The sequence below is a fragment of the Rana temporaria genome, chromosome 1 (assembly GCF_905171775.1).
Source record: "Rana temporaria chromosome 1, aRanTem1.1, whole genome shotgun sequence".
NCBI lineage: Eukaryota > Metazoa > Chordata > Amphibia > Anura > Ranidae > Rana > Rana temporaria.
The window spans coordinates 119354920-119369285 of NC_053489.1; the positions used below are offsets into that span (position 1 = coordinate 119354920).

The following is a 14366-nucleotide window of genomic DNA, read 5'->3' on the forward strand; positions in this document are numbered from 1 at the left end:
TAATTGCAGCCTACCAGTGCCAACCAAATACAGCCTTATCAGTGCCCACCAAATGCAGCCTTATCAGTGCCCACCAAATGCAGCTTATCAGTGCCCACCAATTGCAGTCTAATCAGTGCTCAACAATTCCAGCCTACCAGTGCCCCTGGATCACAGTGGAGCAATATCCTGCTGTCATGGAGGGATTTGAATCGCCCAGGCAGCCACTGTGACAAAGTTCCGCCTCCTAGACCAGCTCGCAGCTCCTATGGTACACGTCACACTGATTCGATTTCACGGCATTGGATCAGTGTTCCATCTATCACAGGAGCTGGTCTAGGAGGCGGGACTTTGTTACTCTGTCTGTGCAAGGCTGTAGGATTATGACACGTGGAAGGCTGGAGGATTATGACGTGTGGAAGGCTGGAGGCTTATGACGCGTGGAAGGCTGGAGGATTATGGCGTGTGGAAGGCTGGAAGATTATGGCTGGAGGATTATGGCATGTGGAAGGCTGGAGGATTATGGGGCGTGGAAGGCTGGAGGATTATGACGCGTGGAAGGCTGGAAAATTATGGCTGGAAGATTATGGCGTGTGGAAGGCAGGTAGACTATGAAGCATTTAGGGAAGAGAGAGGGGAGTGATCACTCACCCAGGCTGCATTGTATTTGGAAGCATAGGCAGCAGCAGCGGCATCAGGACAGTGTCACTGGTCTGGCTGCTTTAAAATCTCCCGCCCACACTCCCTTCCAGGCACAGATTGGCTGCACGAAGGTGTTGTGGGCGGGCACAGGGGGGACATGAGGATGAGGTGGGGTGGACCTAACTTACTTTTTTATCGCCGGGCGGGGATGTGGAAACTGCAGCGGGCGTGCCAGAGGGTGGGTCAGTGGGGGGCAATGACGAGATCACGGAGCCCTCGCTGTAATGCGCTTTAGCTGACCGGCGCCTAGCCCTGATCACAACCAGGGGAAGCTGCTGCGATGCTGACTCAATTGCAGCACACTTGGAACCAACGGTGCTCTGGCACTTTGGCGCCCCCTTTCCTGTGGCGCCTGGGTGCAGTGCACCCTGTGCACCCCGTCCAGTATCGGCCCTGCTGAGGTTCCCAGTTAATGACAGGGGGTGGGGGTGTCAGGACAAGTCTGATCATTGGAGGAGAGTACACTGAGTTCTGACCACAATGTGCTCTCCTGCTTAGTGTGGTTAGTTTCTAATAGGAAAGCTAAGGGATTGTCAGAAACACCAGAGATTTCACATAAAGGAAGCAATACAAAGAGAATGGGATACTTTATCATGCAAGTACATGAAAGATAAAATGTTGTGCAGTGCTCAAAAATTCATGATGGTACAAATTCATATGTATACAATCTAATATATACTGTGCAATGAACACAAAATAAAAACAGTGAAAAGTGATGTGAAACTCACACCCAAACTTAAGTCCATGTGCCATTATGTAAATATTTTTAAACCATGAATATAACAGTCCTTGGATAAACAGTGAAAACAGATTAAATAACCAGATGGGGAATTCCATGTGACATCAGCGTTGAAGTGAAGGAGGTAACACTAGGGGGCGATCAAGGGGTTAAATGTGTATACCTAGGGTGTGATTCTAACTGTGGGGGGATGGGACTGACTGGGGGAGGAGACGGATTGGTGTTCATATATACTAGAAACACACGATTCTAATGGTGTTTCCCCTGTCTGTTTTCACTGCCATCTCCTTTCCTCTAATTAGAACCCCCAAACATTATATATATTTTTTATTCTAACACCCTAGAGAATAAAATGGCGTTCGTTGAAATACTTTCTGTCACGCCGTATTTGTGCAGCGGTCTTACAAGTGCACTTTTTTGGTAAAAAATATACTTTTTTTAATAAAAAAATAAGACACCAGTAACGTTAGCCCATTTTTTTTTTATATTGTGAAAGATAATGTTACGCCAAGTAAATTGATATCCAACATGTCACGCTTCAAAATTGCGTCTGCTTGTGGAATGGCGACAAAATTTTACCTTTTAAAATATCCATAGGCAACGTTTAAAAAATTCTACAGGTTGCATGTTTTGAGTTACAGAGGAGATCTAGGGCTATAATTATTGCTCTCGCTCTACCAATCGCGGCGGTACTTCACATGTGTGGTTCGAACACCGCTTTCATATGCGGGCGATACTCATGCATGCGTTCGCTTCTGCGTGTGAGCTCAGCGGGACGGGGTGCGTTCCTGGCTCCTAACTTTTTTATTTGGCTTCAAGATTCCAAGCAAATTATTCCCTGTGTGTATATAATGTATACATTATAACCCATCAATATTACTTATTTGCAATCTTATTCTTCAGATATTATGGCATATATTAGGACCTAATTCCAAGACCACCCTGTCACCTGGCAATGATGATTTTAGCGGACCTTTGAATGGATCATTTTATTACGGCGATGGAGAAGGTGGAATAAGGGTTATTGCACTGACTATTCTGCCCCATGGAGAGATCGAAGTCCAAGAAAAATTCATAGTTTTACTAAGCATTGGAAGTGGCAGCACAGAGGTTGACCCAAAAGCTGGAAATGTGACTCTTACAGTAAGTATTTCTGATTTGCTGTGTATTATGAACAGTTGTCCATAGATTGAGGATTCGCAAAAAAGTGAAAATATATACAATATAGATTTATACTTACTATTCCTATGATCAGGAGAATTCAATTAATACATACTACTCTGTCATGCCTGTTATGTGAAAAGTATAATTTTTTGTCTGTTTTTAGTCTTTTTCAATGTGTGAATTTAAACTTTAAGAGTATTCAAATAAATATATAAAAGAGGGAGTGGAGCCGTTCATGTGGCCTGCCAGTCATGTGTCTCTAATTACAGAATGAGGTGGGGTGTTTGCTGTGATAGACAGAGAACTCTGAAAGGTACTTCAGGCTTTACATCCAGGCCCGCATTTCATAAACACGAAACAAAATGCAGGTCGCAGTGTGGCATTACTTTACTACTACTACTTTACTATTACTAGCGATCTCGGCTCTCACATGGAACAGGTTTCACAGATCGTATGTTACATGTATTCAGTAGGTATCCTGGTATAGATGTAGCACTCTCCTAGGTAGGTGCTTGAAGAGAGTATTGTTTTTTTAATTTTTCTGCTTACCAGGAAGGCCACCAGGTAAATTTAGATGCTCTCTGCCTACCAGAGAGCAAAATCCATTGATAGGGTCTGCTCATGGTGCTATGGTGCTGCTCATGTTGTCTGAATGTTTCACACTGGTCCAATAGGATGGGCCTATTGTAAAGTGGGAGGAAACCTGACAAATGAGGGCATAGGCAAAGGAAAGTGCCTCAGTGCATGATGGGTGACTGTATATATGCCAAAGCACATGTGCTCAGGATCTTTGGCTGGAGAGCGGGATCCGGGGGGGGGGGGGGCAGTTGCCCTCCTCTGCATTGACTGCCATACAGCCTCAGGTGGTTGACCTGAGGACCTGAATCTGAGTAAAGCTGCAACCCAGGTGTCCTGCAGAGCTGACTGGAAGGGAGACACACCAGGAAGAATCTGTTTCTGCCTACTGTAAGTACAGATCTGTGTCATGGGGCCTGTCCTGTGAGGGCCATCCCTTCAGCTAGTGGAGTCAGTAGACGGGTGTCAGCCAGAGGGGATGCTAGAGAGTGTCCTGAAGATAAAATAGTTTCACCAAGTCTGCTGCCAGAGCAAGCAATGAACTTATTTCTTCCATACAGGTGCTGTATGGTATAGCAAAGAGTCTGCTACCACAGTTAAATTGGTAAGGCCAAGTGAAAGTTGTTATCATCTGTAAATAGTTCCAGTTGAAGTAGCCTACTATTCCCTCCTCCCATCCAAGTTCCAACAATAAATACCCCCCCAAAAAAACACCCTGGATTGATTATTGCATAACGAGCGGGTGGGAGCATGGTTAGTTGTGTCAAAATCCCCTAGAGACTGGCTGCAAGATAATAAGGGGAAGGCCCAGGGAAGTCTACACACATAAATGCCTATGGGGACAGTGCTTCATGTAATTTAAAATCAACTGGTTATCCAGGGAAAGCTGACATGTCCTTAAAGCGGGGGTTCACCCTTAGAGGGCACTTTTTCCCCTTGGCTTCCTGCTCGTTTTCTCTAGGGGAATCGGCTATTTGTATTAAAATATGTGCAGTACTTACCCGTTTTCGAGCTGCATCTTCTTCCGTCGCTTCCGGGTATGGGCTTCGGGAATGGGCGTTCCTTCTTGATTGACAGTCTTCCGAGAGGCTTCCGACGGTCGCATCCATCGCGTCATGATTTTCCGAAAGAAGCCGAACGTCGGTGCGCAGGCGCAGTATAGAGCCGCACCGACGTTCGGCTTCTTTCGGCTACGAGTGACGCGATGGATGCGACCGTCGGAAGCCTCTCGGAAGAATGTCAATCAAGAAGGAACGCCCGCTCCCGAAGACCCATACCCGGAAGCGACGGAAGAAGATGCAGCTCGAAAACGGGTAAGTACAGCTCATATTTTAATACAAATAGCCGATTCCCCTAGACCGAACGAGCAGGAATCTAGGGGAAGAAAATTTTTTTTTTTAGAAATGGGTGAACTCCCGCTTTAAACTCCTTCAAACAGAGTAAGTAAAACATCTCTTAAAGAGGAACTGCAGTCTACTCACATAATGTGTAATAAAAACATATTTGCCATTCTAAAGCTTCCCTCCAACCACTTTGCATATTTTATGTATACTGTGATTCTGTACTTACCAAATATGCTGCAGAAATCTCCCTCCACTAAGTCTGGCTGCTTCCATTTTAACTGTGGGCAGCTGAAGCTGCTGCCTGTTCACTTCCTGGATTTACACAGACACACCTCCAGCTCTGCAGCTCTCATTGGCCCTCTTATGACTCACCCCCCTCTCTTCCTTGCAAACTCTCACACTCTCTTCCTTGCAAACTCTCACAAGAGTGAAAGAGAGAGCTGTGTGTGATGTCATAAGCCTAGGCTTTTTTTTTACCAGACAAGAAACAGGAAGTGGGCTGTATAAGGTATTTACTGGCAGAAAAACAAAAAGGGCAGAAGATTTAATATATGGAAATTTAAAAAAAAGAGTGAAGGTCCGCTTTAGGCATATATTAACTGCAAATGTTGGACTCTTGTTATCTAGATACAGAAATTTGGAGATCCCAATGGAATTGTTCAGTTTGCGGCAGAGTCTCTGCTAAAGAAAAATTACACTGAACCTCAAACCAGTGACGGACCCCTGAATATAACTTTTCTTATCAGGAGAGTGCAAGGAACGCTAGGCGATATTACGGTAATTGTATTATAAGTTTATAAAGAGTTGTAAATGGATTTTGGGAATAAAACAAGTACATGATTATTATGGCACGATGAATGCAGCAAAGGAAAAGTCACAGAACCTCCAGCTTCTTTTAAGTTTGGTAGGTTTGTGCTTTTTCAACAGGAGTGTTCACCTGACAATTTTCTAGGTGAGGCCAATCCTTTATAAATGTAGTAGAACTGGCTGGCATACAGGGTCCAAAATTGGCATACAAATTTAGCACATTTCTTTTTTTACAAATGCTCTTGATGTACCTGCAGATACCATGTGGGATCCATCTTGATCTCCTAGCTCAGTGGTCATCAACCCTGTCCTCAGGGCCCACTAACAGGCCAGGTTTTATGTATTACCTTGGGGAGATGCAGACTAGAATACTGCAATCACTGAGAAGCAAATGATATCACCTGGGATGCATTTCAGTTATCTTGCAAACCTGGCCTGTTAGTGGGCCCTGAGGACAGGGCTGATGACCCCTGTCCTAGCTAGTCTGTCTGTACATACCATGTCCATGGGTTGTAGGCTGAAGGCTGTTTATAGTCCTCAATTTTTATTAAAATTAATGTAGCGACACTGTCAAGCCTCTCAGTGCACGGTGCATCCTTCAATGAAGTTCCCAGGTCTTCTCCCAAGATACCAGCCTCTTGCATGGTCCTCTCCAGGATAGCTCCGTGTGCGTGTGTACAAGGCTATACTGTCCGCACATGTGAAAGGGCCCTAAAATGTACATTTCAAACAGTATACATCTCAATCTGTGTTGCCAATTTGTAGAAAAATGTTTATCAGGACAGATCTTTGAAATGCCTTGGATGTGAATTTATCAATGCTTTTTCTCTCTTTTAAGGTTTATTGGAGACTGACCAGTTTATCAGACATTAAAAGTGACTTTTCATCTACTTCTGGTTGGGTTGTCATTCCTGATAAACAAAATAACGCAGAGATTGTAATTCAGCTTTTACCGGATGATGTGCCAGAAATGGATGAGCTTTGTGAGCTCCAACTGACCTCCGTAGAAGGAGGGGCTGATTTGGATAGTATGAGAAGTGTGTTGTGGTTCACTGTTCTGGCAAATGATGACCCCCACGGTGTGTTCTATTTGGACCCAGCAAGTCAGACTGTCATTGTAAATAATGACATGGAACGTTTCATCCAAACTAATGTGACAAGGCTGGGAGGAACATTTGGCAATGTCACTGTTGAGTACCAAGTGTCTTTTGGAAAAACAGCACGAGAAAATCAGACCGGAATAATTACGGGAAGTGTATTTATTCAAGATGGTGCAAGCTATGGTATTAGCATAGTGCCAATCAGTAACCAGGTCAGTTTTCATCAGATGCTTAATCATGTGTAATCTGCAGCTGAAATACATTAAAGTGTATCTAAACCCCATAAAAAAATGTTATTTATGGCTGCTCAACAATCCTTAAAGCAGACCTTTCCCCCCCATTTTTTTTCACTTTTTGGTTGAGCGTGGCACTGGTGATGCTACAAGGGCCTCACAGATTCATCCCCCTAAGATGATGTGCACTGTCAGATTTCAACTGTCAGATGCAAAGGTAAAGGCAGGGTTCCAGGAAGGGGGATATGGGTTCATCAGTCCTTCGTGCAAATAGCTTGAGAAGAATGGAGAGTAAAAGTAAAAAAAAGCCAATTAAAGGAGAAAAAAGCCTACAGATTGTCTTTGCTACACATTTCTAAAGGTGCCTTTATAGTATTTAAGGTAAGGTTAAAGCGGGAGTTCACCCATTTGTAAAAAAAATGTTTTTCTCCCCTTAGCTTCCTGCTCGTTCGGTCTAGGGGAATCGGCTATTTGTATTAAAATATGAGCAGTACTTACCCGTTTTCGAGCTGCATCTTCTTCCGTCGCTTCCGGGTATGGGTCTTCGGGAGCGGGCGTTCCTTCTTGATTGACAGCCTTCCGAGAGGCTTCCGACGGTCGCATCCATCGCGTCACTCGTAGCCGAAAGAAGCCGAACGTCGGTGCGGCTCTATACTGCGCCTGCGCACCGACGTTCGGCTTCTTTCGGAAAATCGTGACGCGATGGATGCGACCGTCGGAAGCCTCTCGGAAGACTGTCAATCAAGAAGGAACGCCCATTCCCGAAGCCCATACCCGGAAGCGACGGAGAGGATGCATCTCGTAAACAGGTAAGTACTGCACATATTTTAAAATAAATAGCCGATTCCCCTAGTAAAAACGAGCAGGAATCTAAGGGGGAAAAGTGCCCTCTAAGGGTGAACCCCCGCTTTAAAGTTCATCTTTAAATTGATACTAAAATCTCTTTTTTTTTTTTCATTTAAAAATAATAAACATGTTATACTCACCTCCTCTGTGCAGTGGTTTTGCACAGAGAAGCCCAGATCCTCTTGTTCTTGGGTCCCTCTTCGGCGCCTCTGGCCCCTTCCTCCTGCCCAGTGCCCCAACAGCAAGCATCTTGCTATGGGGGCACCCGAGCTCAGTTGCTGCTCTATGTGTCCATTCAGAGGCGGAGCAGAGGCATGCCCCCCCTCTCTTCTAATTGGCTCACTGAAATTGATTGACCCCAAGGGAAGCCAATGGGGCTCCGCTGCTGTCTCAGCTAATCAGGTGGGAGAGTCTGGCCAGCTAAGTCTCTAATGCAACATCTGCTACACACAGAAGGTTTTTTATTTTAATGCATAGAATGCATTGGGATACAAAACCTTCTGCCTTTGCAACCACTTTAAATGTGGTGGCTGTATTCGTTTTTTTTTTTTTTATTATTATGGCTTTTTCCCCTTTATTTTCACCTTGTAATCCAACCATTTACACACTTCCTGTCTTAGGGTAACTCCACTCTATGGAGGAGGCCAAAGGTACCTTGGACAGTAGCAGTATCAATCTGTGGTGCGGGTAGTATTAGATCCACTAACAAAAATAATTGGACTTGACTAAAAAATTCAAGCTAAACTCCAGCTAATACTTTTTAAAGTGCAGCTAAATGTACAAGATGGCAAACTGTGAGTGGACAGGCTATAGATAGGAGAAGAGACGTGCTTAGTCTCTTCTGCAATAAAATAAACTTACTTTACTGTAGAGTCCTTCTTTACAATGTATGCTGAGCTATCCATCCCCAGCTTCGGGTACATTCTCAGCTCTGTGTACAGAGATTAATGAGTTATATCTTTCAGCAATGGCCAATCAAAATGACCAAAGACCCTGCGCTCAAAAATAGAAGGTGTGAAAATGCTGTCACAGACGAGGAATGTTGCAGACTTTAGTGGGGAGTTTTTTTTATTTTTTTCTGAATAAAAGTTGACCATTGTAAGCACCCCTGTAGGCTTTGAATGGTTTGTTTCAATCCTCTAATGCCCTGTACACACGATCGGTTCATCCGATGAAAACGGTCTGATGGATTTTTTCATCAGATATCCGATGAAGCTGACTTTCATCAGTCTTGCCTACACACCATCAGTTAAAAAAACAATCGTGTCAGAACGTGGTGACTTAAAACACAACAACGTGCTGATAAAAATGAAGTTCAATGCTTCCGAGCATGCGTCAACTTGATTCTGAGCATGCGTGGATTTTTAACCGATGGACGTGCCCACAGACGATCGTTTTTTTAACCTTCAGATAATTTAAAACAAGTTCCTATTTTTTTCACCGATGGATAAAAAAACGATGGGACCCACACACGATCGGTTCGTCTGATGAAAACGGTCCATCAGATGAACCGATCGTGTGTACGTCAGTTTTGCAGGACAGCTTGGTCTGTTAAAGGAATTTGAAAAAGTATAGGATTACTGGCAGGATCACTGAAATTAAAGGGATAAAGACTCAGCCCTGGTTCACACTGGGTACGATTTGGAACGATTTGAGATGCGATTTGACATGTCAAATCGCATCTCAAATCGGCGGCAATTGTCGGCAATGGCACTGTCCTAATCAGTGCGACGCCGCATCTGCGATTTCAAAAAGTAGTTCCTGTACTACTTTTTGCGATTTCAGGCCGCGATTTACATTAAATTGCGGCCGAAATCCCGGCAAAATCGCGGCCGCAAAATCGTGGTAAAATCGCGCATTTTACCGCGATTTTGAATTCGCAGCAGTGTGAACCTAGGCTAAAAGAGAATTCATGTAACTACCACATTTAAGAATTTGTGAGATGCAAATGTGGTATGGTAAATGTTTGACATGATTTTAGTACCACCTCAGACAAATTAGATGGGCAAATCTCTGATTTCCAATCTAGTCAATGCAGTAAAATATTTGCAGCATGTGGCACCAAACTTATGAGCTTCCCATGCAGATATCCACACATATTCCCAGCATTTTTACCCCCCTGTGAAAAATTTTTTTCTCTAATATCAGAATGATTGTATGATTTTTTCAATTTTTTTCAGTTTTAGAATGTAATTGGCCTTTTTCCTGATCGACTATATGTTTTATCCTCAGGTCTTCCTCTTGCCTGGCTTTAATTTTACTCTTGAGTTGACAAATGTCACGTTGATGGGTGAAAGCACCTCTGGGAAGCCTTACATACATAAAGGACAAAAGCCAAGTCCAGTAACAGTACCTAAGGAAGCTGCCAATTCAGAGGTATAGTAATAGTATGGACTGCAGTATTCAATGCTGACCAGCAGAGGGAAAGCAAGTCCAACTTTCTACAATATGAAAAAGTTTCAATCATAATATCCAGTATACTCATACATTTATTACAGTCATGGGTTCTCAGGATTTGTATTTCAGTATTGGGAAGTCAATGATTATTTAATAAACGTGTAGGACAGTTATATAAAACAATAATAATAATAAAAAACGGTTATAACTATAACTTGTTGTATGACGGTACTTAACATTTGTTCACATAAAAGATTATTGAATACTCACTACTGTTGCAGTGAATTGTATATTAAAATATACAGTATTTTAAAATTTGAGGGAACATTTCCTATAAGGTTTGTTGTTAAATGGCTTTACAGTGTTTTAGTTACAGTATTAGTCACAAAAGCTTTATGATGGGAAATATCTGAAGGCATTTACTTTTTTAGCAGTATAAAAATAAGAATTCGATTATTGTGGGCAACACAAACAGTTGTTCTTTAGATGCTTTTGATCTTTAGGTCCAGTAATTATAATTAACATTTCTGAAATGTTGCATACATGAGCCCATACAGCGCTCCTGTCTTATGCCACGTACAAACGATCGAAAATTCCGACAAGAAAACCGTGGAAACGAACGAAATGAGTTTGAGCCAAAACAAAATTTTGGCTCAAACTTGTTTTGCAGACACACGGTCACACAAAATTCCGACCATCAAGAACACTACGACAAGCCTAGAAAAATTATTCCGAGCATGAGTCGACTTGATTCCGAGCATGCGTGTTTTTTTTGTCTGTCGGAATTGCATATAGACGATCAGAACTTTTGCCGTCGGAAAATTTGAGAACCAGCTAAAATTTTTGCTGTCGGAAATTCCGACAGAAAAAGTCAGATGGGGCCTACACACGGTCGGAATTTCTGACCAAAAGCTCACGTGGAACTTTTCTTGTCGGAAATTCCGATCGTGTATACGCGGCATAAGGCTGGATTCACACCTATGCATTTTTGGTGCTTTTTGCATTTTGCTGATTTGCACTACAGATTGTGTTCCATAGGAAACCATGTACAATGGACTGTAGTGCCAATCTGCAAAATGTAAAAAGCACTAAAACTGCATAGGTGTGAATCCAGGCGAAATGTAACTTTAGATAAAATATGTCTTGTGTTATGTAACTGGAATTAAAATATGAATCATCATTGCAGTTTCATGCTTTATGTTTATTTAACAGTCATGCGTTAGGTGTTGAGGTTTAAGTCATGTGTTCCTAAGGTCATGTAGTTTTTTATCCACTTGAACATTGAATCACTCTAACCAACCTGTATGTGCTCAGCATACATGTATTGTCTTGGGCCTGTTTTCATATTATTTTCATATTATTGTCTTTCTTTCAAATGCAAACCTGCACTTAGCCAAGACGTGTTTAGCTTATTTTTCTCTAGCATTAAAAAATCTTTACAAGTGTAATTATTTTTTATTTTAAATAACTTTTTTAAACACCCATATTCTACTCAAGGAGGGCAGTAATAGTGGGGCCTAGTTACCATGCCTTGTAGGGGGGTCTCATCTCCAAGTTCTTTAAAGTGGATGTAAACCCAGTATAAAAAGTGAGAAATCCACCCCTCCCCCACATAACACATCCTGGTAATATATAATGACCTGTGGATCACCTCATATTATGATAAACATAACATATAATAAACATGTCCAAGCTAGATATGTAAATAACCTGTCACTCAAAGCAAGGAGAGAGGAATGGACTTTGTATTTAGACAGGGTTTTATCTAGAAGTCTGTTAATTTTCACTGAACAATAAAAGAGGATTGCTCAGAGCTGGATTAACTCTGTGTGGCAAGACTGGGCACAGATGATAGGAAATCTTATACTCTACATTGTGACATAAAAAAAAAAAAAAAAAAAAAAAAATGGGTTTACATCCACCGCCCACTGTCATTCTACGTCGGCACTTTAAAGATGAATATCTCTGTAACGGCAGCAGCTGCTGCCACAACCGAGATATTCATCTCTTCAGTGGGCGGCCATGTAAACGATAACGGCGGTCTCCGCGGCGGATTCACGCGAGATCGCCGTTATCGGTGGCGGGAGAGGGCCCCCCCTCTCCCGCCGCTTACCGTAGCCGTCGGTAGCGGCGGAGGAGATCGGGACCTTTCGGCAGCTGAGCGGGGTTACGAGTGAAGGAAAAATCTCCTTCACCCGTCCCCATAGCTCTGCTGGGCGGAAGTGACGTCAAAACGTCAGTCCCGCCCAGCCTCTTAAAGCAACATTTTTTTTTTGTCATTTGAAAAAATGACAGTTTCAATTTTTTTTTTTTTTTTTTGCATTTAAGCCTAAATATGAGATCTGAGGTATTTTTGACCCCAGATCTCATATTTAAGAGGACCTGTCATGCTTTTTTCTATTACATGGAATGCTTACATTCCTTGTAATAGGAATAAAAGTGATAATTTTTTTTTTTATTTATTTCAGTGTTAAAAATTGTAAAATAAATAAAAATAAATCCGAAAACCCCCCAAATTTTTTTTTAAAGCGTCCCGTCCCGACGAGCCCGCACGCAGAAGCGAACGCATACGCGAGTAGCGCCTGCATATGAAAACGGTGTTCAAACCACACAAGTGAGGTATCGCCGCGATCGTTAGAGCGAGAGCAATAATTCTAGCCATAGGCCTACTCTGTAACTCAAAAAATGCAACCTGTAGAATTTTTTAAACGTCGCCAATCGAGATTTTTAAGGGTAAAAGTTTGACGCCATGCCACGAGCGGGCGCAATTTGTAAGCGTGACATGTTGGGTATCATTTTACTCGGCGTAACATTATCTTTCACAATATGTAAAAAAATTGGGCCAAATTTATTGTTGTCTTATTTTTTAATTTAAAAAAGTGATTTTTTTCCAAAAAAAGTGCGCTACGGTGTGACAAAAAGTATTGCAATGACTGCCATTTTATTCTCTAGGGTGTTAGAAAAAAATATATATAATGTTTGGGGGTTTTTAGTAATTTTATAGCAAAACAAATTTTTTAGTCTCGTAAACACCGAATCTGAAAAACAGGCTCGGGGCTTAAGTGGTTAATGATATTTGTATTTCATAGTGGACAATGCTGTTCGAAAAAATATGCATAGGGTCATCCAAGTGATCTTCCATTTAAAAGAGAGATTCATGGTTTATATTCTGTCAGAGTTGTCTTTCAACTTTATTAGCAATGTTGTGCTTTAGCAATTTAAGCCCCAAAAGTGGGATTTCTATAACTGATTCAGTTGTGGTGAGAACTTAATTTACAGTCCAATAGCTTAGAAAGCAGCGACTCGGTCTAAATGACAGTACGCGGATCATAGAAAGCTTTAATCCAAAAACTTGTGAAGATCATAAAAGGTAGACATCAGATAGGTCAAAAACATGATAGTGTGTCTAGCTCCAGCAGAACCCAGTACATGAGGTGAATGAAGGCTAAGCATAAAAAAGTAGAGTGGATCTAGCTACAGTACAAAGAGTATCTCCTAGCTACAGAGTGAGGAAATGACACAATTATATATCAGACAGGAGGCTTCATATCTTGCATTAATCTTTCTTTTTAATGCTCATAGCAGAAAACATAAACATTTGTTTCTTTAAAATTTTGAGAAAAACTTCATAGAACTACATTACCCAGATGCCCCATGGACCCCTCCCCCATGTCCTAGTCTCTATATAAGGGGCTGTCTGGGTCTCCTCCACCTCTTTCTTTCTGCTCATGGCAAGAGATAAGTATATGCATTTATGATTGACATATATCTGTTATAATTATTCTGTTACTGATAATTGTCATATACTGTACTGTACTGTATATTGTTTATTTTGTATGTAAATAGATTTGCAGGCTTGGGAAGGGTGCGGTACTACCGCTGTTCGTATCGGTTTACTGACCTGACTGTCTCTCAGACTCAGTCAGGATCCATTAGGACACAGCTCCCTTCCCCCTCGCTTCTCCTGCACTCCAACCGCGCTTCGCGGGCTTTCTCCTGGATGGGGGCGTGACCGAGCGACGCGCGTCGTGACGCCACACCTCTGCACCGTCAGCCGTCCTATCAGAAGACTCCCGGCCGTAATCTCGCGAGATTACGGCCGAGGAGCTGTTACAAACGCGCCGTCAACCCTGACTCTCACTGTACGGGCAGAGAGCACAGGAGCGCGCTGCTAATCAGGACTGCTGACATCTTTCCTAAAAATCCCTCGGTCAGGTATTTTAAAAGGGGAATAGAACTCGCTCATTACCTCTGGCCAGACTTAGCCAGGACTTGGGCAAGCTCACCCCTCCCTAGCGTTTTTTCCTACTTAGCCTGAAGGAGGGTCAGTGATTTATCCCTGACACTTCCGGATAAAATTAGAAATATAATACACAGGCTATTTCAGAATGGCTACTGAGGGACTGCTCAGTGAGGTGGTGGATGTGGATGCTGCGCATCTGCTATCCACAACCCAGATACAAGAATTGATCTCAAAATC

At 42.5% G+C, this 14366-nt stretch overlaps 1 protein-coding gene across 1 annotated transcript in view; it reads left to right on the plus strand.

The window, feature by feature from the left end:
- The window catches only part of ADGRV1 (adhesion G protein-coupled receptor V1), a 576045-nt gene that overhangs the window by 291103 nt on the left and 270576 nt on the right, over positions 1-14366 (plus strand). The window contains exons 69-72 of the mRNA XM_040342090.1: positions 2324-2563; positions 5131-5280; positions 6149-6622; positions 9722-9865. Of these exons, the coding sequence (XP_040198024.1) occupies positions 2324-2563; positions 5131-5280; positions 6149-6622; positions 9722-9865 (1008 nt within the window). The remainder of the gene's footprint in view (positions 1-2323; positions 2564-5130; positions 5281-6148; positions 6623-9721; positions 9866-14366) is intronic.